Source organism: Hoplias malabaricus, chromosome 16 (genome assembly GCF_029633855.1).
Source record: "Hoplias malabaricus isolate fHopMal1 chromosome 16, fHopMal1.hap1, whole genome shotgun sequence".
Classification (NCBI taxonomy): domain Eukaryota; kingdom Metazoa; phylum Chordata; class Actinopteri; order Characiformes; family Erythrinidae; genus Hoplias; species Hoplias malabaricus.
Window position 1 is genome coordinate 11,745,507 of NC_089815.1, and position 25,466 is coordinate 11,770,972.

Here is a 25,466-nt window from a genome sequence, read left to right on the forward strand (position 1 = left end):
AGTAAGGTTTTGTGTCAAAGAATTGTACACATTTAACAGAGATTCTACCTAGTGTAAGATTTTTTTTTTTGTTGTTGTTGTTGTTAATTTATAGTGAAAGATATTGTTATTATTTCTAGCATATAGTTGTAGTTAGCCATACATATTGTTAATGCTCTTGTTGTTTTTCCAACATGTGCATTTTGCAGTGCTTAAAAAATTACTTTGTATATTTTGACAGATTTTTTTTCATTAAAGCGTAGGTCAGTCATTTTCTTCTTGATTTAAGGAACATTTATACCGACACCTAGTGGCCTGGATGTAACAGAGATTCTGTGCTATTTTTATTTTAAACGAGACAGTCCACCTGTGGAAGAATTTAAAGAAAAAGAAAAAAAGATATATATAAGGTATGTTTGCAGGAAGCATTCTGGATAAATGGGGGAAAGAGGAAATATTACACTCATTTATTGAACAAGACATCAACACCGTAGCGGCATCTTGTGGAGCAGTTATTAGAAAAAGTACAAGTTTCATAGCAACAGTACATATTTATAACTGCACACAGATACAGCAGACAACTTGTATAAACAATTTTAATGACAGAGAATATTTAATAGGCATTCATAAATGTTTTGATGTTTAATCTGGTCCAAATGCTTTTTAGAGACCTCAATCTGTTGTAGTATACAAAATAGCTCAAATCATTCTTAGTAATCCCAGTAAACAAGGAACGTCCCTGGACGTTCAAAATGGGTCTAAAGATAGTCTTGTAGCTAGGAGTGATGGGAAATATAGTGGGCTGTGTTTAATCGTCTCCTCCACAGAGGTTCAGTAGAGCTCTCTGGTAGTCTCCCTTGGTGTGCTCCTGTGAGAAACAATAAGAAATGGAAGTGTGTCCATGTGAGTTTTTGTATATATACAGAAGGGACACTACTTTTTCGCACAAGCCTTGGTACTTTATTTTTAGCTTTTATCTGTTATATCGCACACTCCAATTGCTTCACACCCAATCAGAACCTGCAATGCACTGCAGTTTGCTATATAAAGAGCTGCACAGCTGCAGACTGGTCACAGATGTGAGGCCTACACATCATGAGGTATGTGGTTTTAATATTATGGCTGATTGGCTTGTGTTGTGAAAGCGATACTACATTTTAGTGTGATATAAAAACAATTAATTTTTCTACTCTAGTTTAAATTGTCCTGTTTAATATCTTTGTTAGTTTCTTTTCTGTTTTCAGATAAGAAAGCAGGTAATAGCTAAACAGTCTCCTGTTTTCCATTTGCCCCACTTCAAAACTAAACTGAACGGCCAACTACAGGGAGATCTCAGTGCTCGAAGAAGGCTTTTCAGAGGCTGACACTTTTCAGAGGCTGACACGAAACATCAGCCAATAGCATTCGCTGAAAGGACCCAGTAAACAAGGAACGTCCCTGGACGTTCAAAATAGGTCTAAAAATAGTCTGTCCGTCAAGGACATATTTTAAACGTCGTGGACGTCCAAAATCCATCTTAATAAGTTAGTTAAGTGGTGACCAATCGATAACGTCAGTGGACGTCCAAAACGCGTTTTATACAAGTAATTTATTTCAGGACCAATTAATAGCATCAATGGACGTCCAAAATACGTCTAATAGTCGTCTTTTCAATGTCTGTGTTTGGACGTCTTTTCAACTTTCATTTTCAACCTTAAGAGAACGTTGATTAGATGGCAGTCATTACGTTATTTCAACGTATTTTCAACGTATTTCAATTGTTTACTGGGGAATATCACTGACCCCGCCCCCGGACTTTCAAAACCGCGCGCGGAAAGAAGCCAAGTGGCGCCAGAGTGTGCTTCTCCTTGAGCGAGTTTTTTTTTTTTCTTTTTCTCGCAAGCAGTGATTTGTCTGCGCGCGAAATGGTTTTACACGCTTGTGATTTTTGACGTGGATCTGACGCCATACAGTTGTGGGATTACAAACGATTGCCACAAAAATTAGTTTAGTGACAACATGGGGCTGCAGCAGTAAACAGAGTTAAATCAGCTCATTAAACAGTCATCATCGTGATTATGTGTGCAAGTTACAGCTCTTTAGGCTTGTAATTATATCAAGAAATTACCAGCTCATAACCACTTATTGTCTGTTTATTAAAGTTTAATTTCTAATAATAATAATTAACTTATACTGCACTTTTCAAAAAAGAGTTTAAAATACGCTTTGCAAATGAATATTACAGTGAGATAAAACAATATAGACTAAAATTTAAATGAATAAATCTGAATAAAATAGAGTGAAATTAAAGAAGCGAGAGTAAAACAACACTACAAATAAAATACAATGAAATAGATCAAGCAATGTAACTTTAAAAAATGCAGTATATAAAGAAATAATTAAAGTTAATTTGAACAAGTGGGTGTTAATCTTCGTTATTTTAAATCTTTATGAGTTATAGACGGATACGTGAGAATTGTTTGCACACTTACTTGCAATTCTCTATTTTACCACATGCTGTCACCATTTTGCGCTCTCCCCGCAAAGATTTATGGTCAAACATGGGTCAAACCTCGCTTAAATATATGCTCATTTTTATGTAAAATTTATGAATCACAGTTTCTGCAATTTCAGATCTGTTTTTGTGCATACATACCCTTTATAAATAAGGCCCCTGAACCCAACAATGACAATATATTCCGTTTGTACAAAGGTTTGTAAACACTCATGATAATAACTGAATTCAGCTTCATGTAGCAAAAACTATATACAAAATCTAAAATTGTGCACGATCATCATATATGCATGAACTAAAAAGTGGCCGTAGGGAACAGCTTCACATTTTAAAACATATGTTTAAATCAATCAAAATTATCTGTCAGAGGGGTGAAATTCATTAATTCCTTCATTTATTGACTGTAACCAATGATCCAGTTCAGGGACGCGGTGGGTCCAGAGCATTCCTAGACTCACTGGCATCCAGGTCAGTAACTGATGCAAAACAAGCATATAATGCCTAGAAAAATAAACTTCATAATATAACATTATAAAACAGGAAATGTGAAATATATCAATATGATTTAAGATTTTTCCCCTTGCTAAATCATACAGTGATTTTTATTTTTTATTTTTTTGGAGTGCAAATAGCCAAATGTTAGGAGCTTTAATTTGAATAAGTTTCTACTGTATGACTGTATGCTCTGATGTCATATATTTTATTTAAAAACGTGTTTGTGTGTGTGGCTGTGTACTGACTGAGATTGCCTGGTAGAGTGACTTTCCAAACTGCTTCTTGAACTCTATGCGGATTTTCATGAGGTCCACTTCACAGCGGGAAACTATTATGCGAGTCAGGACTTTCTCCTTCACTGATTTACCCTACGCAAGCAAACACACACACACAGACACACAGACACACAATGCACAAATGCACATATGCATAAAACAGTGAATTATAAAGTATATTAATAAAGTATATTTCCATATTTATCCATCTGACCTGTATTTTACATTTACAAATAAATCGATGTGGGTTTCTTTGGAATCGTCCTCACTTATGATAAAATTTACGTTTATGACATTTGGCAGATGCTATTACCTAGATTTCTTCTTGCTGGGGTTTTTACACTGAGATAAAGTATAACTGCAGAAAACTTTGTGAAAAATAGGCTGTATGTTATAGTTTGATTACCAAGAGATTATTCAAGAAGAGAAAACAAACAAAAAATAATTTACCTTCATGGCATCATTGAGTCTACTGGCAAAGTACAGTTGTTTGTTTTCAAAGCACTCCACTAAAAAAGGAAAAGAGAGAGAAATAAAATTTGTGGTCTTGAAAGCATCAGGAACTAATTGCTTTAAAACTGCACTCCTGAGGTAACTGCGCTTAATATTTTTAACCTGGTCTTGAGTTCAGTCTGTTTTCCTCACATCAGGAGCTACAATCGCTAAGGATGCAGACAAAAATATACCCTAACAATTTCAGAAAAGAGTACTGAGGCAGGGCTGCAGCCAGAGACAACACTGTTGAAAAAGGCAGTGAAAGTAGTAAGGTAAAAATTTTCAGAGCACTGTATTCAATCAGGAGGACATTGTAAACAGTTGACTTGCACTGTACTGTTTTGTGAATTGAGGCAGTGGGTATGGGGTCTGCTCAGTTTCAAGATATGGGACAAGCATCCAACAAAGGCCTTAATGCAGGATTCTGAAGAATGATCCACAGGAAAACACCAACCAATACAAATCCCAGGCCCATATTCCATATTAATCACATCATCAGAAACAGACATTCATTCATTCATTATCTGTAACCGCTTATCCAATTCAGGGTCACGGTGGGTCCAGAGCCTACCTGGAATCTTTGGGCGCAAGGCGGGGAATACACCCTGGAGGGGGCGCCAGTCCTTCACAGGGCAACACAGACACACTCACACATTCACTCACACTCACACCTACGGACACTTTGGAGTCACCAATCCATGTGTGTTTTTGGACTGTGAGAGGAAACCCACGTGGACAAGGGGAGCACACACCAACTCCTCACAGACAGTCACCTGGAGCGGGAATCAAACCCACAACCTCCAGGCCCCTGGAGCTGTGTGACTGCGACACTACCTGCTGCGCCACCGTGCCGCCCTCAGAAACAGACAGAAAATTTCAGTCAGTGCTAAAGTTAATGTTGCAATAATGTATTGCACACTGTAATGATAATGAGAGAGAGAGAGACTATTATTAGTGGCAGTGGGCTTGCTCTCTGCAAGGGGGTCTCGTTCCCCTGGCTCTGGACCAATCACTGCAGGGCTTTCCACAAAATCAAACAACGTCTTTCACCAAACAGCTTGTGATTGTGTTTAAGAAGATATGAAGCAGTCACTTCAGTTATATATGTGTGTGTGTGTGTGTGTGTGTGTGTGTGTGTGTGTGTGTGTGTGAGAGAGAGAGAGAGAGAGAACACAGCCTTCTGCTCTAACCATCAACTTTGTCACTCATTTTGGTGACTTGTCTTTACTGTGCTACATAGACTGTGTGTGCTTGTGTGTGTGTGTCCAATTTGGTACCTAATGTAAGGAAGGATTTCTCCAGGTCCCCCTTCACCTCCTTCCGGATGCTGTCCTTTATGTCATATGGACTGTAGCTCTTATATCTCTCAAACACTGAGAGAGAGAGAGAGAGAGAGATTGATTATGAGCAGACCATTTTTGTGAAAGGTTTATCCTTTGAATTTATAAAGTATTTTTGCTATTGTATACAGTGGCATCTTTTTTAAGTTTTATATTTACACATAGGTTTTGGTTGAATTTTCACTCAGCCATGGATCATCTTCAAATACCCTGTTTGCTTAAATCTCATTATAACACATGATGCCACCAACATTGTGAAAGTGAGGACAAGCACATGATTTCATCTGAGACACATGATGTTAACCCCCCACCTCTTTTCCCACTGCCACCAATGCAATGTCACTAGACACCTTGACATACCAGAGAAGAGCAGCTAATGACCAGATCTGTCACACCAGCTGATATAGGCCCATTCTGGCTGGCACTGTGCAGTATGAGGCCCAAAACTCAAAACCTTGGATGTTTGAGGCTTTAAGAGACATTTGAAGCCAGTTAGTTCTGATTATTTAAACTACTGCTAACCCAACTCCACCAACTTTAATGTGCTTGTTTTGAGATGAGAAGGAGAGTGAAGCAAGGGAGCAAAGCAAATTCTGGTCTTGGACTCCCAAGCCTCATGTAGCTGAGGCATCAACAGATATTGAACCAGTGATCTCCTGATGAGAGAGCCAGCGCTTTGGCTACTTCGCTCACGGCCTCACTCGGGAGCCTCAGGGAGGTTTACCTTTGCGAAGGTGAGGCACACTCCTCTCTGAGAATAGGTTTACCCAGGTAATCACATCCGTTCCCTTCCTCTTCACACCTGCCTCATAGAGGGCCTAAATAACAACAACAAAAAACACAACATCAATAATAAAACAAGCATAACTCCTAAATGTCAGCTTCTTTTATGCTGTGTTAAAATTTCATACTAAATGGACCAATAGAAATGCTCTTAAATCTCAGAAATGTCTGTTCCATTAAATTCTACTGAAAGCATGTTTTTACTTTTTATTTACTTTTTCTCCTCTGAAGTTTTTTTTTTTTTTTTGAAATATGACATTTTATCACAAGAGTGAGGTCATTGTTCAAAAGCCCATGTTTATTTCATTAATTCATTCATTATTTATTTATCTATTTGTAGTCAGGAGATTAACTGTTGCAGTCACACAGCTCCAGAGACCTGGAGGTTGTGGGTTCAAGTCACCCGCTCGAGGTGACTGTCTGTGAAGATTTGGTGTGTTCTCCCCGTATCTGCGTGGGTTTCCTCCGGGTGCTCCGGTTTCCTCTCACTGTCAAAAAACACACGTTGGTAGGTGGATTGGCGACTCAAAATTGTCCGTAGGTGTGAATGTGTGTGTTGCCCTGTGAAGGACTGGCGCCCCCTCCAGGGTGTGTTCCTGCCTTGCGCCCAATGATTCCAGGTAGGCTCTGGACCCACCGCGACCCTGAACTGGATAAGCGCTTACAGATAATGAATAAATGAATGAAACACAAGCTTTAGACACTGTTTTACCCAAATAGCTATACCTACTTCTGCATAATATCTATTCCTCAAAGAATCTCCATTTTAAAATGACACTTACTCTGGCGTCATTGTCGATCTTCTCATAGTCCACTACGTTGCTGGGTTCCTCTCTCCTTGCCTGTGAAACAGGGCATTGAAATAGGAAACGCATACACACCTCAGTCAAAACATTATTATTATTGGTTCTGCTCTCATTGCCCATTTTTATGAGCCCATAGGTGCATGCAGTAGTTCTAAATGTGCAGATTGGACTTTATCTTTTCCTCTGAATTTGGTGTCCATATGTGTGAATGTGTGAGTGTGTGTCATCCTGCATAGATTGGGGCTCCCTTCAGGGTGTGTTCTTGTCCTGCGCCCAGTGATTCCAGCTAGGCTCCGGACACACCCCAACCTTGACCTAGATAATCGGTTACAGGCAATGAAGGAATGAATACTGAATAAGAATAATTAGGCCTGGACATGCTTCTGAGTTGTCCTTTCGCAAATGTAAGGTACCGCTGGAGATTTTCCGCATCAGATATGATCTGCTTGGTTCAGGCATAGTGAACCAGCGGCTCGTGTGAGACATGACATTATTCTCCAGAACATTGTCACTTCTTACTTGTACTAGTGGGCTTGCCGTCAAAAAAGTGCAGGTAAGGTCTGGTACAAATATTAGGAACATTTGCATTCACACATACGGTTCCTCTAAGTCCAGAAAACTTCCAGGCTGCCATTCATGTGTGAAAGGGGCTCAAGTTTGGCAAATGTGGGGAACTGGTGACCTTTCTGTTGGAAATATGTAATTGCCTGAAATATGAGGCTGCTAAAAGATACTTGTTTCGTGAACATACATTGGAATTTTGTTATAAGACTTTTTTTTTATTTTGCCTGAAGGAATTAATAGACTCTGAGTGGAAGCAGAATATCTGTATGTCATGGCAGTCATTCATGATTTTATGTGAGTTAATAAAAGATTATCTCGCACCCACAAAACACACCGTAAGACCCCTTTACCTCTAATAGTGTTGCCTTACTGTTGTCTTGTGAAACCTCGGCTCATGGGCAGAAAGTAACTTTCAGATTGGGAAATGTAATTAGATACAGGAGTTTAAATGGCTATTATTCTTCTATTTAAAGGATTACCTGCTTCATTCAATCGGATAAAATATGCTATCAGAATGGCAGATTTGTTTTATACATAAACACATTCTATTCTAATATGGAGCTATTCATCAGATTGGGTTATCAGGCTGCATGTAAACATGGTTATTGTATATGAAAAGCACTACAAGTAAACTGTAGAAATAAAATAATAAAGTGGAGTTGATCAAATGGACATTAAGTGCAAAAACAAAGAGGTTATAATGACATTATAATGTTCATCAGTGTATACACACACATCCCATCCCATCAAACTGGGTGTCCATATGTTTGTAGATGCTCATTATACACGTTACGTGAATTCAGCTACTTTAAAGTGCACTCACAGTGATTACAGAACCTCACTTGTGTGTTTACTACTTCTGTAATCCCCATGAATCAGTATGAAACAAAATGGGAACAGCAACACATGAACTTTGAGCATAGAGATGTTAAACCTCATGTAGCACTGGGCTATAGAATAGCGGAAGTATGTTCTGTGGAGAGATGGTGCACCATTAAATCCCTTTGGGATACGTTGGAATGCTATTTATAATGGATTAATCATCCAACAATAGTACCTTTGGCCATATGGCATGTATGGTGTTGTTGCGAGATCACTGTGTGTTGGGCTTCACCTGAACCAGAGCCAGCAGCAACTTTGCAAAATCCCCAGAGGTATCACCAGCCACGTCTTTTTCCAGCTCCTTCTTAAATACTGTAGACAGGAAGAAAAACTCTCTCTCAACCAGAGTTTAAAACATTCTGCTGTTCTTTTACAATGACCCATTATTGGCCAACACAAAAAAAAAAAAAAAATATATATATATATATATATATATATATATATATATATATATATATATATATATATATATATACATACATACATACATACATACAGGGGTTGGACAATGAAACTGAAACATCTGTCGTTTTAGTGTGGGAGGTTTCATGGCTAAACTGGACCAGCCTGGTCACCAATCTTCATTAATTGCACATTGCACCAGTAAGAGCAGAGTGTGAAGGTTCAATTAGCAGAGGGTAAGAGCACAGTTTTGCTCAAAATATTGCAGTGCACACAACATTATGGGTGACATACCTGAGTCACAAAAAGAGGACAAATTGTTGGTGTATGTCTTGCTGGTGCATCTGTGACCAAGACAGCAAGTCTTTGTGATGTATCAAGAGCCACAGTATCCAGGGTAATGTCAGCATACCACCAAGAAGGACGAAACACATCCAACAGGATTAACTGTGGACGCAAGAGGAAGCTGTCTGAAAGTTCGGGTGCTAACCCGGATTTTATCCAAAAAACAAAACCACGGCTGCCCAAATCACGGCAGAATTAAATGTGCACCTCAACTCTCCTGTTTCCACCAGAACTGTCCCTCGGGAGCTCCACAGGGTCAATATACACGGCCGGGCTGCTATAGCCAAACCTTAGGTCACTCATGTCAATGCCAAACGTCGGTTTCAATGGTGCAAGGAGCGCAAATCTTGGGCTGTGGACAATGTGAAACATGTATTGTTCTCTGATGAGTCCACCTTTATTGTTTTCCCCACATCCGGGAGAGTTACGGTGTGGAGAAGCCCCAAAGAAGCGTACCACCCAGACTGTGCATGGGGGTGGATCGGTGATGGTTTGGGCTGCCATATCATGGCATTCCCTTGGCTCAATACTTGTGCTAGATGGGCGCATTACTGCCAAGGCCTACCGAACCATTCTGGAGGACCATGTGCATCCAATGGTTCAAACATTGTATCCTGAAGGCGGTGCCGTGTATCAGGATGACATTGCACCAACACACACAGCAAGACTGGTGAAAGATTGGTTTGATGAACATGAAAGTGAAGTTGAACATCTCCCTCTAAATATTATTGAGCCACTTTGGGGTGTTTTGGAGGAGCAAGTCAGGAAACGTTTTCCTCCACCAGCATCACGTAGTGACCTGGCCACTATCCTGCAAGAAGAATGGCTTAAAATCCCTCTGACCACTGTGCAGGACTTGTATGTCATTCCCAAGACAAATTTACGCTGTATTGGCCGCAAAATGAGGCCCTACACCATACTAATAAATTATAATTTGTTTACGAAGTGATCTAAAGGTACAGTATTTATTAATAATATATTACCTGGCTTTCTATATGTTTTTTTTTTAATATATTAACATATTTTGACACGTTGAATATCCAATTCTCCTTTAAGCAGTTTTTTGATTGTGTGAGGAAACCAGAGCATCTGGAAAACAAACTTGAGATACGGGAAGAACAAACTCCTCACAGAGAGTGACATGAAGTGACATTTGAACCCATAACCCCAGGACCCTGAAGCTGTGTAACAGGGACACTACCTGTAACATCACCACACCGCTCTTAAATGTTGTTACTATATAAAATAGTTAATATTATAATCATTATTATATATATTTCCTAGACTTAATTGGCTTAAACACATTTCTCAGTGAATTTTTAAAAAATGTTCTCTATATCAGTAGTATATCAAGGTACAAATGGCTATAATAGGCTTTCTACATTTGAACACATTATTTGATTAAATTAAAACTGTAAGATTTGGGATTTTTGCTCCTTGGCCTGCCCTAAGCATTTTTACAGCACTGTACTGAAATCCACAGGGAGTGGGAAGTTTTATACCCTCCTCCAAACTTATAAGGTGTAGTTTCTTCAGTGCCAAGTCCAGAGTGGCAACAACAGAGGCTCTATTCTCCCTACTACAGGTGAGTAAAGCACTGCAAAATATTTTGAAGCTATAATTTTAAGGTACAAATATTACATAAGTGTTTCTTTAAATTAGGGTCAGAAAAAGTTAGATTCAGACCAGAACCTGTCAGCCATGAGAATAAGATCACAATTTTAAGGCAGAATCCCAGGTTTGATCCAGATGCATCAAAGAGTCAGAGACAGTTTCACTCACTTTCTTTGTAGAGCCTCTTGATATCCAAAAGCTCCTCATTGCTTCGAGAGCAGACCAGCTCAATCAAACTCTCCTCATCAGTGCCGAGACCCTGCAAATATACAGAATGATTGGGATATTTTAATGATTCGATTCTGTTGAACAATTTATTTACATGAAATAAACGCCAGATTCATCCAAATAATTGTGCTCTGGAATGAACCATCCATCCATCCATTATCCACCGCTTATCCGGGTCCAGGTCGCGGGGGAAGCAGTCGGAGCAAAGAAACCCAGACCTCCCTCTCCCCAGCCACCGACTCTAGCTCCTCCGGGGATATACCGAGGCGTTCCCAGGCCAGTCGAGACATATAGTCTCTCCAGCGTGTTCTTGGTCTGCCCCGGGGCCTCCTCCCCGTTGGACATGCCCGGAACACCTCTCCAGGAAGGCGTCCAGCGGCTCCACTCCGAGTCTCTCCCGGATGTCCGAGCTCCTAACCCTGTCTCTAAGGGAGAGTCCAGACATCCTGCGGAGAAAACTCATTTCAGCCGCTTGTACCCGCAATCTCGTTCTTTCGGTCACTACCCAAAGCTCATGACCATAGGTGAGGGTTGGGACGTAGATTGAACGGTAAATCGAGAGCTTTGATTTTCTGCTCAGCTCTCTCTTCACCACAACGGACCCGTACAGAGCCCGCATTACTGCTGACGCTGCACCGATCCGCCTGTCAATCTCACGCTCCATCTTTCCCTCACTCGTGAACAAGACCCCGAGGTATTTAAACTCCTCCACTTGAGGCAGGATCTCACTTCCAACCTGGAGAGAGCACTCCACCCTTTTCCGGCTGAGTACCATGGACTCGGACTTGGAGGTGCTGATCCTCATCCCTACCGCTTCACACTCGGCTGCAAACTGGTCCAGCAAGAGGTCCCGGCTCGATGAAGCCAACAAGACCACATCATCTGCAAAAAGCAGACATGGAATCCTGAGACCACCAAACCGGACACCCTCCGCCACTTGGCTACGCCGAGAAATTCTGTCCATAAAAATTGTGAACAGAACCGGTGACAAAGGGCAGCCCTGACGGAGTCCAACTCCGACTGGAAACCAGTCAGACTTACTGCCAGCCATACGAACCAGACTCCAGCTCTGTTTGTACAGGGACTGGATAGCTCGTAACAAAGAGCCCAGTACCCCATACTCCCTGAGCACCCCCCACAGAATACCCCGAGGGACACGGTCGAATGCCTTCTCCAGATCCACAAAACACATGTAGACTGGTTGAGCAAACTCCGATGCACCCTCCAGGATCCTAGCGAGGGTAAAGAGCTGGTCCTGTGTTCCACGACCGGGACGGAATCCGCATTGTTCCTCCTGGATCCGAGGTTCAACTATCAGTCGGACTCTCTTCTCCAGTACCCCCGCATAGACCTTACTGGGGAGGCTGAGGAGTGTGATCCCCCTATAGTTGGAACACACCCTCAGATCCCCCTTTTTGAAAAGGGGAACCACCACCCCAGTCTGCCAGTCCAGAGGCACTGCCCCCGATGTCCATGCGATGTTGCAAAGACGTGTAAACCAGGACAGCCCCACAACATCCAGAGCCTTGAGGAACCCGGGGTGAACCTCATCCACCCCCGGGGCCCTACCGCCAAGGAGTTTCCCTACCACCTTGGCCACTTTGACCCCCCGGGGTCCCCAAGCTCTGCTTCCTCAGCGTAAGACGTGCTGGTGGGATTGAGAAGATCCTTGAAGTATTCCTTCCACCGTCTGGTGACGTCCCCAGTCGAGGTCAACAGTTCCCCACCCCCACCATATACAGTGTTGGTGGAAAACTGCTTTCCCCTCCTGAGTCGCCTGACGGTTTGCCAGAAACTTCTCGGAGCCGACCGAAAGTCGTTTTCCATGTTCTCACCGAGCTCCTCCCACACCCGAGTTTTTGCCTCAGCGACCGCCGAGGCCGCAAGACGCTTGGCTCCTCGGTACCTGTCGGCTGCCTCCGGAGTCCCCTGAGCCAACCAGGCTTGATAGGACTCTTTCTTCTGCTTCACTGTTCCAAAAGCCAGTTTCAGTAACCGAGGATCAGAACGCCAGGGCCCCCGACCGTAATGAATCAGATTTTTAAAAAATTAAATTTAAAAAGACAAATATAATTAGCTTTTCTTAATAGTCACTTGTTTATCAGCTGAGCTGAAGCTGGAAAAATCTTAGCTCTTATTACATGATTTACATGACTTCAAAGAGATAATTCCTATAATATGAAATGTAATAAATATAGCACAAAAAGTAAGGAAATGTTTGGTATATTTTTCCTTTGTTGTAACAATGCTTCTTCCCAATAAATCTTATACCATTGGAAAGCCTGTTAATTTCCCTTTGAAAGGGTGCCACAATTGTAAGGAAATTGCATTTGTGGGATGAGCAGTTGAGCTGAGTATGAGGGCACCCATGAAAAATGAAAAAGCAGTTTCCTTTAAATGCCTACAAACTATGTTACATTTATATTGTTTGTGTTCACATACATGATTATACATTCACCAATATCATATTTCAGCGTCTGATTATATGGATGGCTATGAATCCTGCATAATGTGATTTCACGAAATCTCAAAGGTATTCTCATTATCATATTCTGAAAAAGCTTGTAAATTAACCACTGATTTCAAAAAATCAGATTTATTTAAAAATGGATTTTAGGCCAGTAATGGGGTTTTAACACAATAAAGTCTTAATTAACCCTGATATTCTTTGCCAATAAGAAAATGGTGCCGGGACATTAAACTATTTGACCACTGAGGGGAGATTATTTGTGGAATAGCCATTGTCTATTGATTTATGTATTATTGCCAAAATCAGATTCTGAATATATCAGATTATCAGTGCATGTAAACACAGAGCAGAATGATGTAAAATGTTTAATTAAAAAAAAAAGAGACTTACCTTCATTGATGCTCTGAGTTCAAAGGCATCAAATTCAGTTGTACTCTTCATTAAACCCAGAATCACAGTCTCTAGAGAGCCCGAAAGTGCCGCTTTTAGGGCTGTAATCATATCCTACATTATTCAGAAATGCAATAAATATAAACAATCTAATCAACAATGACTATTCTGCTTCTTACATAGTTTATCTTTTCTATAGACCATTATCTTATGTTCAAATATAACATATTGGTTTATTAATTTATATATATTTTTCAATGGCTATATTAGCTGGATTTACATTGCACATCTTGACAATTTATCAATAATCTATTTAGAACAAATTTCACACATCTCCAGGGACCTGGGGGTGTGGGTTTAAGCCCTACTCCAGGTGACTGTGAGGAGTATGGTGTATTCTCCCAGTGTCTGCTTGGGTTTCCTCCCACAGTCCACAAACACACATTAGTAGGTGGATTAGCTACTCAAAAGTGTCCATACATGTGAGTGTGTGTCGCCCTGCGAAGGACTAGTGCCCCCTCCAGAGTGTGTTCCCGCCTTGCGCCCAGTGAGTACGCTTCGGACGAACCACGACCCTGACCTGGATAAGCAATTACCGATAATGAATAAATTAATGTTCCTATAGCTTAGGTTTGTGTAGCATTTGTAGTCTACATTATTTATGCATATAGTTAAGTATTGCATTTATTTATTGTCAATACAATTTTCTGTCCGTATAACCTACTACTATACTGTATCCATGACTTTGGAAAGTGCAGTTACGTTTTAATGATCCTGTATATTGTGTAATGTCAATTCTAACTGTGTTTTTGCTACCAGCTATTAAAGGGAGCATCTACAATTGTGGAGGGAAAAGCTGTTCTCTGGTTTGTTTATGTTCAGAAGCTCTGTGTCTTTTAAGGTGGGACTGTATATTTAAGGGGGACAAATTACTGTCATTTGTACCTGGCTGAAGTTTTTATACACTGTTTGAATTACCTAGCTAGCCAGCTAGCTTATTTCACTTTTTCACTTCTTGTATACAAGCTGAGGTACTATTTAAACATAAATGTTATAAAAATTTCTATATAAATGTTATATTTGCAAAACAGGCGATACATATTTAACGTTACACAAATTAGTATATTTACATACAAGGACCCCCTTAGCCTACAGTAGTTTAGCCCTATCCATTCACAGTGAAGGCAGCAGGAGTGGTGTTAATGTGGAAAGGAATGGCTGACATTTATTTGGACAACATCACACAAGAGAATGTGCCATTATTTTATGTTCTGTATAATATCAAGATCTCATGTGTCATATATAACTGTCCTACAATTGGCATTATTAGTTACCAGTATTCCTTAATATATATTGTTTGTACATGTGTGATTCCAATGTGTGAGTGTACAGATTGATCAGACAGGACAATGCTCAATCATTTGATTCTCTCATTGATGAATTTAGTGAGCTTTTAGACCCTGAAGACAAATAATTTATTTGTATGTTTTTATGTTTCATGACTCAATAAGTGACATTTCATATTGTTGTCTCTGTTTATTTATATAAACCCAAAGAAGCAGGCAAGTACACATCAGTTTCTGTAAGGTAGTGGCTTTCAGGCTGTATTTGGTGTAAAATGTGTATGTACCTGCCTCTTTGCACATCTTAAGTACCATCTGTGACAATGGGTTAAGAGGGGTATGTCAGAAACCTAGGCTGCAGATAGAGAGCTTTTGCACTAGGCAGGAAATGTTCAACCATAGCACTCTGTAATTTTTGTCAAGTTCTTTGAAATTTTACATTTATACATTCATTGTCTGAAACCGCTTATTCAGTTCTTTGGTGGGTCCGGAGCCTACCCGGAATCACTGGGCAGGCAGGAACACACCCTGGAGCAGACGCCAGTCCTTCACAGGGTGACACACACTCACACCTACGGACACTTTTGAGTCGCCAATTCACCTACCAGTGTGTGTTTTTGGACTGTGGTAGGAAACCGGAAACCCACGCAGACACAGGGAGAACACATCAAACTCTTCACAGACAGTCACCCGGATCCAGCAAGATTTGAACCCACAACCTCCAGGTCCCTGGAGCTGTGTGACTGCGACACTACCTGCTGCAGTACAGTCTTTCACAGAGTAACTTTTTTAGTTCTAAAAGAACCAATCACCGTTTTTATTACTTGTTTTGTCTTTGGTTGCCCCATCCAATTTATTTTTTTGTTTTGCTGGCATGTAATAGAAAATTGAACATATTTACACATGTTGTCTTTGTAATGTTACAATTAAATATAGCTTTCAAATAATTTTATTTACTTTTTACTGTGCCCCAACTGGGTTGTATTCAGTTGGTGTTTAAAGGAGCAATCATTCTATTTCACTTGCAATTATTCATCGTCACACTGTGAAAAAGTTATTAAGCTGACATCTAGTGGTCTTTAAGCGTCAAACTTCTGTGCTATACATATTTTAAACTTGGTTGCCCAATGTTTGTAACCAATTCTATGAAGCCTAAACTTGTTCACTGAGGGACTACAAACAAAATGTTCCAAAAATTTAAACATAATATATAATAAGTTTCAAAAATATTATCTGCTACTTTAAGGTGGTAAAAATGCTAAATACTCAAAAAACTAAATATGTAATTAATCTGTAGTTCCGTACAGTCCTCATATATGATTTGATATGGCACAATATGGAACAGAAGGTATACAAATCGTTTGAACACAGTGATGTATAAATGACTTAAAACTTAAAACCAGGATAAAAATAAGCACATTAATGTATCTGATTCTGTGAGTGTATGATCAATGGCACATTTTTGACAGTGTCCACCTTTTTTTCTTTCCTCTCATACTCAAAAGCGATCTCTCTCCTCTGGGCGAAGGTTCGTCTGGTCAGGATGTCAATGATTACATGCTCATCCACACCTACAGATGGGAGGATGGGTGAAAAGGTGGCATTATTGAGCTGAAGGTACAAGTTTGACCTTAGCGTAATGAAACTATTTAATGCCAGACATGCCACGACTGATAAAGACATCAGTTGTTGAGTCACTCAAGTTCAAAGTCTAAATACATGTGTACTCCAACCAACACATACTCCTCCAACATACACTGGGGACAAAATGTGGTTTTGCAATGTATTAAGTTATTACAACATGGTTGTCAGTCCAAACATGATATAATTTTTAAGAAACATCTTTTCTACTATGTACTAAAGGTTTTTCTGTGTTTGAAGTGGCCTAACTTAATAAGTTTAGCTACAAAAATTATTCTTTCTCCATCAAGATAATCTGCTGATAGAAGCAGATACAGCAGTCCCACAAAGACAGAGAGAACAATACAGTGTCCTAATATTTAATAAAAGCGTGCATCATCTGAGCTGCTCGGATTGGAGCTGTGCCCCCTTAAATCTCCTCAGACTTCTCCTTCTTACACTTCTAATGTAAATGTACCGGTGGTAAATACAGCTATGTCATGCCCATCGACTTAGAATATGCCTTAACTACTCAATAATGAGGTTATCATTAAAGGATGGTAAAAACATAAACAAACAAACAAAAATAAAATCCCCAACATATTTATTCAACTTTCCTAAATTAAACATTAAACACTTAAGGACGCTTCCTCAAGTTGTCCAAAGTTCTTACAGAAAAGTCTGCCCATTTGGTGACCATTTTTGGCAATGCCCCTGGCAGTTATTTCCATACATAAAATACCAGGCTCCTGCCTCTTTGGAAGAAAATAGGCAGGGACTTTCTAGAATACATATTTTACTGGGGCATTTAGAAGGGCACAGCTATAACCTTCTGCTTGGCAATCAATCGCAGGGGCACAGCAGTGCATCTAGTAAAAATACTGTTTATCAGGAAATAGTTTAAGTGATTTAACATTAATTATTGTTTATGCATCTGCCATGGATGAAAAGTGAAGAACAAATTAACACTAAAACATTTTCATTAATAACATACATTTTGTTAATGTGCACATTCCTAAATAGATACATGAACAATGCAAATCTGTTTCGCAATGTTTGCTATCTTGCACCCACATTTCCTCTGACAAAAACATGGTACACAATGAAAGTGACTGATTTATGACATTGTCTAGAACTGAGTGATTCATAAAGGCCGGTCCTTGGGTGGTGTTTCCTGCTTTTAACATTAGGCTATTATAATCGCCATTAGTTATAATTACCTTGTCTATTGCCTGGCTGACTTACTTATAAATATTCACGAATGTTCATACTGCAAAAATATGTCTGGCTCTGACTGCAATCGTGAGCTGCTCAAGATTTTGAAAGACGCTGGAGCATTATGGGAAATGTAGTGCCGGTGGCAATTAACATGGCGTGTCCTGTAGTTCCAGGATAAAATAGATTTATTTTTATTTTTTTTTACCGATTTTAATGTAGCACAACAATAAACCCCTGACACAGAAAGCTACATTCACATTTCGAAAATAACTGACATTTTTTGAAAATCTACATGTTTTTATAGGACATATACAACAACATGGAAGCAAAATGCATGGCAAAATTGTCTTTGGGAAGTCACATGGTCTTATTTCTAATTTATATATTTCTTATAACTGACTTCCATAATTCAAATATTTTTTTATAAATATGATTTTCATACTATAAGGAAATGTATCAATTAAAATGTTCTCTCTGATTGGTACTTTAAGAGTGCACAAAATGATTTGTCAAAATCTACAATTGTGAAAACTGCAAGACAGATGAATTCAGTGCTGCATATTAAAGTTGTAAATGCTAAAATAAATGTGATAAGCATATTAGAATCTCTTACCCTTGGTTTTAATGGCTGTGTCAATCCAGGATGCATCCTTATCTGCATCAAAATCTGGAGCTGGGAACACTGTAGGGAACCGTGGTTCTCTAAGCTAATGTTTTAAATAGAGAATAAAGATTTAGCAGTCAAAAAAGCACTTGGGTTAAGTACTTGCTTAACATCACTTGATCTAGTTGAAATACTTCAGTTTTTGTTTTTAAATCTGCAAAACATACATTTACTGCCATTTTAATAGAATTAGAGGCAGAATGATATTTTAAAATATTTTACAGTAGTTTTACTGTTATTTTATTAAAAATTACAATGTGTCATCCACCCCAGGCAAACATACCCTGACACTTGCCTACTCCACTCTACCCTGTAGGCAAAGCTCTACCCATAACAACCACCTCTTGACTCCGCCCCTCATAACTAATCTACATCATGATAAGTGTATCAGATTTATTTTATAGCTTACATTCTATTTTTTTATATCTATGTTTCTATCTATTCATTTTTTACTCTGTGTTCCTGAGCAAAATCTAATGTTGACAGTAGATAAACTGGCATTGATAACACAATTTTTAAATTTGGCATTGATGTATTTCATCACAAAACTGAATTAATGATATCTATTTGATACTCACACCTCCGTGACCCAGTGTTAACTGTCCCAAAAACTGAGAGACCAGTGCCATTCTTACTTTCCTGTAGGGGATACAATATTTTAATCATTCATTCATTATCTGTAACCGCTTATCCAAGTCAGGGTCACGGTGGGTCCAGAGCCTACCTGGAATCATTGGGCGCAAGGCGGGAATACACCCTGGAGGGGGCGCCAGTCCTTCACAGGGCAACACAGACACACACACACATTCACTCACACACTCACACCTACGGACACTTTGGAGTCGCCAATCCACCTACCAACGTGTGTTTTTGGACTGTGGGAGGAAACCGGAGCACCCGGAGGAAACCCACGTGGACACGGGGAGAACACACCAACTCCTCACAGACAGTCACCCGGAGTGGGAATCGAACCCACAACCTCCAGGTTCCTGGAGCTGTGTGACTGCGACACTACCTGCTGCGCACCTGTGCCGCCCTCAATATTTTAATATGAATATTAAAATATTTAATATTATTACAATATTAAGTATGTGCATTATAGGGCAGCATGGTGGCAGTCACGCAGCTCCAGGGACCTGGAGGTTGTGGGTTCAAGTCCCACTCCGGGTGACTGTCTGTGAGGAGTTTGGTGTGTTTCTCTGTGTCCATTTGGGTTTCCTCCGGGTGCTCCAGTTTCCTCCCACGATCTATAAACACACGTTGGTAGGTGGATTGGCGACTCGAAAAAGTGTCCCTAGGTGTGAGTCTATGTGTGAGTGTGTGTCACCCTGCAAAGTACTGGCGCCCTCTCCAGGGTGTGTTCCCGCCTTTTGCCTAGTGATTCCATACCCACCACAACCCTGAACTGGATAAGCAGTTACAGACAATGAATGAATAAATGATCGTTATATTTCAATCAACCATAACATTATGAAAACCTCCTTATCCATTCTCTGAACTCCACTGACCAAACAGCAGCACTTTATTTTTTTTACAGCTAGACTATAGTCCATCTGTCCATCACACAGCATGCATTATTTAGGTGACGAATCAGTCTCAGTGATACTGACATGGTGGTGGTGTGTTAGGTGGTGTTGCGCTGGTACGAGTGGATCAGAAACAGAAGTGCTGCTGGAGTTTTTAACCACTGTGCCCATTCATTGTCCACTCTTATTAGACACACCTTGTTGGTTAACGTTGTAGATGTAAAGTCAGAGACAGTAGCTCCTCTGTTGTTGCCCAGTTTATGTTGGTCATGACACTGAAGGATTTAAAAACTCAGAAGCACTGCTATGTCTCATCCATTCCTACAAGCACAATGCAACACACCACCACCATGTCATCAAAGTATGCAGGGCAACAAGTGGATTACAGTCTAGAATTGGAGAACTACAACATGTGCCTGTATGTTCAGTGGAGCTGAGAGAATGGGCAGTGAGTGTAGATACAGGCAGGTGTCATAATATTAGGGTTGATCCATACATCATGTTTAGATTCCATTGCATAATTGGCTAGTACATGATTAATGACTCCACCCTAAGTAACAAAGTTCTCGTAGATGATTATCAGAGCTTTGCTTCTGATAAGAAACCTGATGTCACAGGGTCTATAAATACCATAAATAAAACTTAGTCCCTGTCCTCCATTTGACATACAGCATACACTCTTATCTAGAACAACCTATAATTCTAATAATGTTACACTGCTAGACAAAATTAGTGTTAGTTTATAGTTGTGCCCAATGACATGTATTGGTGTAGTGTGATTGTTACTCAAGCAGGGAACTGAATTCTAGTCTGTGGCATGTGTACATTTTTTACTTCTGGTTTACTTTTGACTATTATTATTTTATGCATGTATACAAACAGGTTATTGAGACTATGATTCATTGTAAATTATGTATTGTAAATTCTGCAGTACTTATACAGCATTGTAAATCCTGTGAAGACTGGAAGTGCCCAGTAAACTTTGGTCAGACACACCTTAAATCCATACCATCCTCTCATTCCTCTTCCTGACCACACTGAACTCGCTAATAACATTCTTTTCCTGTTGGTTAATTTGTTGGCTCAGGAGACTTGATGGAGATTTACCTACAAACCCTTATAGGAAATAGCATTAGGCCAAAAGGACATAGAAGATAAATAGATAAATGCAATTGATTATAGATGATATGATAATAAAAATAAAAAGCTATTTACATCCTCAAAACTGAGGATAGGTTCTTAGTGCTGATGAGAAATTGTTTAATTAATGTCTTTATACCTATTGCAGACAAACCTGGTTATTATTATTTAAGCAAATCTCAGCTCAATGAGACTGATATCTCCTATATAATATGTGAGGTTCCTGTTTTATATATTGTTTTTAAATTTAGGTGAAATATCTGAGCAGCAGGACCCTTGATCTCAACACTGTTTTAGAGAAATTAAAGAGTTATTATAGAAAAAATACAGAAAAATTAAGGAGAACCCATTTATGTTCTTTTCTTTGGGAATGGGAAAAAAATCTTATCGGGGGGAGGGTAATAAAAGTAATATATATTTTATTAAAGGCATATAGCAGCAATAAAGTATCTCTACTGATATAGTGTGTATGGGGACAGTGCTTTGATTTCCTGCTAGATAAACACACCACATAACACTAGTACCAACACTTGGGCAAGACTCCTAACACTACATTGACCTACATCTCTTACATGTAGAACTAAGCAAATGCTGTTAATACAAATTATATAAATGACAAAATACAAATGAGTGTCTTACCTCTGTCAGGAGCTGTGAAAGGCGTGTAGTGCTTCTGCTCAGTTGTTCCCCGGCTGTTAAATAGAACAAGTCTATGACTCAAAGTCTTCTCCTTCAACCCTCTGTGTGACACACACATACCTCACTTATCAGCCTTAGAATTTATTGCTAACGTTATTCTTCGCTGGTTCAGTGTGTTGAATATGACGATCACTATAAAGGGCCTGAGGTTTTGTTACTCATTAAAGGAACACCTCAATACTTTACAACATGAGCTCTATCTGCTGCATCTCTAAAATATGGCTGTTAACCACAATTATTCTGACACATTTTCCCATACTTAGAACTTCACTGAAATTGGGAATCATTTGCCTATCCCAAAAAAAAACAAAAGAAAAAACAAAAACAGATGAATATAAGTATTATATGTACAAACCCAATTCCAAAACAGTTGGGACACTAAACAAATTGTGAATAAAAACTGAATGCAATGATGTCAATATTTTATTCGTAATAGAACATAGATGACAGATCAAAAGTTTAATCTGAGTAAATGTAACATTTTAAAGGAAAAATATGTTGATTCAAAATTTCACAGTGTCAACAAATCCCAAAAAAGTTGGGACAAGTAGCAATAAGTGGCTGAAAAAAGGAAATTGAGCATATAACAAACAGCTGGAAGACCAATTAACACTAATTAGGTCAATTGACAACATGATTGGGTATAAAAAGAGCTTCTCAGTGTGTCAGTGTCTCTCTGAAGCCAAGATGGTAAGAGGATCACCAATTCCACCATTGTTGCGCAGAAAGATAGTGCAGCAATACCAGAATGGTGTTACCCAGCATAAAATAGCAAAGACTTTTAAGTTATCATCATCAACCATGCATAACATCATCAAAAGATTCAGAGAATCTGGAACAATTGCTGTGCGTAAGGGTCAAGGCCGTAAAACTCTACTTAATGCTCATGATCTCCGGGCCCTTAAACGTCACTGCACCTCAAACAGGAATGCCACTGTCAAGGAAATAACAGAATGGGCTCAGTAATACTTCCAGAAAGCATTGTCAGTGAACACAATCCACCATGCCATCCGCCGTTGCCAGCTGAAACTCTACAGTGCAAAGAGTAAGCCATTTCTAAGCAAGCTCCACAAGCTCAGACGTTTGCACTGGGCCAGGGGTCTTTTAAAATGGAGTGTGGCAAAATGGCAGACTGTTCTGTGGTCAGATGAGTCACGATTTGAAGTTCTTTATGGAACACTGGGACGCCATGTCATCCGGACCAGAGAGGACAAGGATAACCCAAGTTGTTATCAACACTCCGTTCAGAAGCCTGCATCACTGATGGTATGGGGTTGCATGAGTGCTTGTGGCATGGGCAGCTTGCATGTCTGGAAAGGCACCATTAATGCAGAGAACTATGTTCAGGTTCTAGAACAACATATGCTCCCATCTAGACATCATCTCTTTCAGGGAGGACCCTGCATTTTTCAACAAGATAATGCCAGACCACATTCTGCAGCAATCACAACATCATGGCTACGTAGGAGAAGGATCCGGGTGCTGAAATGGCCAGCCTGCAGTCCATATTTTTCACCTATAGAGAACATTTGGCGCATCATAAAGAGGAAGGTGCGACAAAGAAGGCCCAAGACGACTGAACAGTTAGAGGCCTGTATTAGACATGAATGGGAGAGCATTTCTATTTCTAAACTTGAGAAACTGGTCTCCTCTGTCCCCAGACGTCTGTTGAGTGTTGTAAGAAGAAGGGGGATGCCACACAGTGGTAAAAAATGGCCTTGTCCCAACTTTTTTGTTGACGCCATGAAATTTTGAAACAACATATTTTTCCCTTAAAGTGATGCATTCTCTCAGTTTAATTCTGAATAAAATATTATATGTTGGCACCTCCACATCATTGCATTCAGTTTTTATTCAGAATTTGTTTAGTGTCCCAACTTTTTTGGAATGCGGTTTCTAAATTCATAGAGTTGTTATCCTATTATTATTTTCCTCTCATTTTCAAGTATAAATTGCTTATTTTGTTTTTGAGCTGTTGTTATTTTTCCTATTGACACAGGCCACATTCGAGGCAGAAGGAACACATTTGGTTACCAGCCAAAAGGCGTGAGTGAACGTGATTTCAAATACTGCACCATAAACCAGTAAAACTCCACCTAGACCATTGTGGTTTGCGTTCTCTGACTGTCAGAGATTACTTCGGAAAGCAAAAACTGTGCAGTGTACATTGGTTTCAGTACAGTGCTGTAAAAAAGATTTGCATTAGGTGGAGCCTATATGTCCATATACACAGTCACCACAAAACCAAAACCAAAAAAAAGTATTTTTCATCAATTTGTGAATAACAGTTTAAAAAGACTGCTTTATTAATGTAAACTTCTGACACAATGAAAAACTGAATGAAAGCTGAACTCTTTCTCTAACCAGTAGTTTTAAAATGGCCTTTAATATGATTAACATGCCAAGATAATCAAATGAGCCTTAGAGACTAAGAATGACCAGATGTGGAATGACGTCCCATTAGCTGAACAGACTGCGGCGGTAGAAGTACATTTAACTATATTATTATACATGGTTTTCTTTTAAATATGGTAATATTAAATTGTTAATATCTGACCCGAATCTGTGCTGTTTTGACTTTAATTCCTGGAACATTTTAAGGAGAAATAAGCAGTTTTGTTATATGCTTTACATATAGCCATTGCATTACTGTTTGTGGCATTCCAAACTGGTATATGTGATTTATCGGATTCTCCTTCACAATTAACAGCAGAGCTCAGCATGAGTAAGCATTCTGTAAGTAAATACTATGATCCTCTCTCTATCTCATAGTCAGAGGTGTCCATTAAACCCACAACCGTGTACTCTAGTGCCCTAAGACTGTCACACAACACAGCTCACTGGGTCACTAACTACTTACAATGTGAAAGTATGCAGGACATTTTTTGTTGAATTATGTTGATGTAGAGATGTGTTTAAATGTGTGTTTACTGAAAAATGTGCCGCAGAGACACATCTCCATCATCACATTACAGGTCTTATTATGAAGTTTGTATTGGTGCCATGCTCTAAACTCTAAAGCTAATGATTTTATTTAATTAAATGATTTTATACTACACCACACCTTTCCGTCTTGAGTGTGAACATCAGTGGGACACACCTTTATTGTTTTAATGCATTTGTGTGTGCAAATGTTCCAACAGAAAAAGTTAAGATCCAATAATTACAGGTGATCTGTTAACTATATAGTGACCTGATATGAATACATGTAGTTATTACCTTGACAAACCACTAAACTCTAGACTTATTATTCAACCCTTAATCTTAGCATTTATATTTATTATTAATATGATTAATTTAACAGTTATACATTTTTCAATACCTACAGTGAATATATTAAATACATTGTGTGAGGAGCTTGGCAGTAATCATCATTTTCTGTAGTAGTCAGTTATGTAGTAAAACACTGACCTCAATATACAAACCTCATTCTAATTTTGTAGCATGATTACTTTCAAAAAACTATATATCTGCATTAATGAGATAAGGATTAAATGGTAAGATATAAACGTTATGAGATAATATGCAAGATGAACTTGCACAATTATTATTATTATTTTTTTTTAGGTTTTAGGGCCAGTAGTCTCTGCCCTAAGAAATTATGACATTGACTACATGCAGCTGTGATGATTGAGGGCCAATGTGCAACCGTCCTTGAGAAGTGAATTTGACTCCTTCCTCTGTTTTGAATAAC

The 25,466-nt window shown here is 39.3% G+C and overlaps 1 protein-coding gene across 2 annotated transcripts; it reads right to left on the bottom strand.

The window, feature by feature from the left end:
• Positions 1–590: 590 nt before the first annotated feature.
• On the bottom strand, positions 591–19,039 carry anxa2b (annexin A2b). 2 transcript variants are annotated; one of them, XM_066648301.1, is made up of 12 exons: positions 18,986–19,039; positions 18,357–18,450; positions 16,382–16,476; positions 13,563–13,676; positions 10,643–10,733; positions 8,346–8,425; positions 6,644–6,703; positions 5,803–5,896; positions 5,016–5,111; positions 3,694–3,752; positions 3,214–3,336; positions 591–847 (listed from the first exon to the last, which is right to left on the bottom strand). In XM_066648301.1, the coding sequence occupies exons 1-12, from the start codon at positions 19,034–19,036 to the stop codon at positions 788–790; spliced, it is 1,017 nt and encodes a 338-aa protein (XP_066504398.1). In that variant the 5' UTR covers positions 19,037–19,039; the 3' UTR covers positions 591–787. The 2 variants fall into 2 exon arrangements, with proteins under 2 accessions (XP_066504398.1, XP_066504397.1); XM_066648300.1 differs by having other exon boundaries at positions 18,357–18,443; positions 18,982–19,036.
• Between the last annotated feature and the right edge of the window lie 6,427 nt (positions 19,040–25,466).

Bases quoted from the DNA above. Each gene is read 5' to 3' on its own strand.
- anxa2b (XM_066648301.1), bottom strand. From the start codon at position 19,036: ATGGCACTGGTCTCTCAGTTTTTGGGACAGTTAACACTGGGTCACGGA. The intron at 5,897-6,643 runs GTAAGTGTCATT...GTTGTTATTTAG, and splicing joins AGATCGACAATGACGCCAGA to GCCCTCTATGAGGCAGGTGT. The intron at 3,753-5,015 runs GTACCAAATTGG...TTCCTTTTTTAG, and splicing joins GAAATCCTTCCTTACATTAG to TGGAGTGCTTTGAAAACAAA.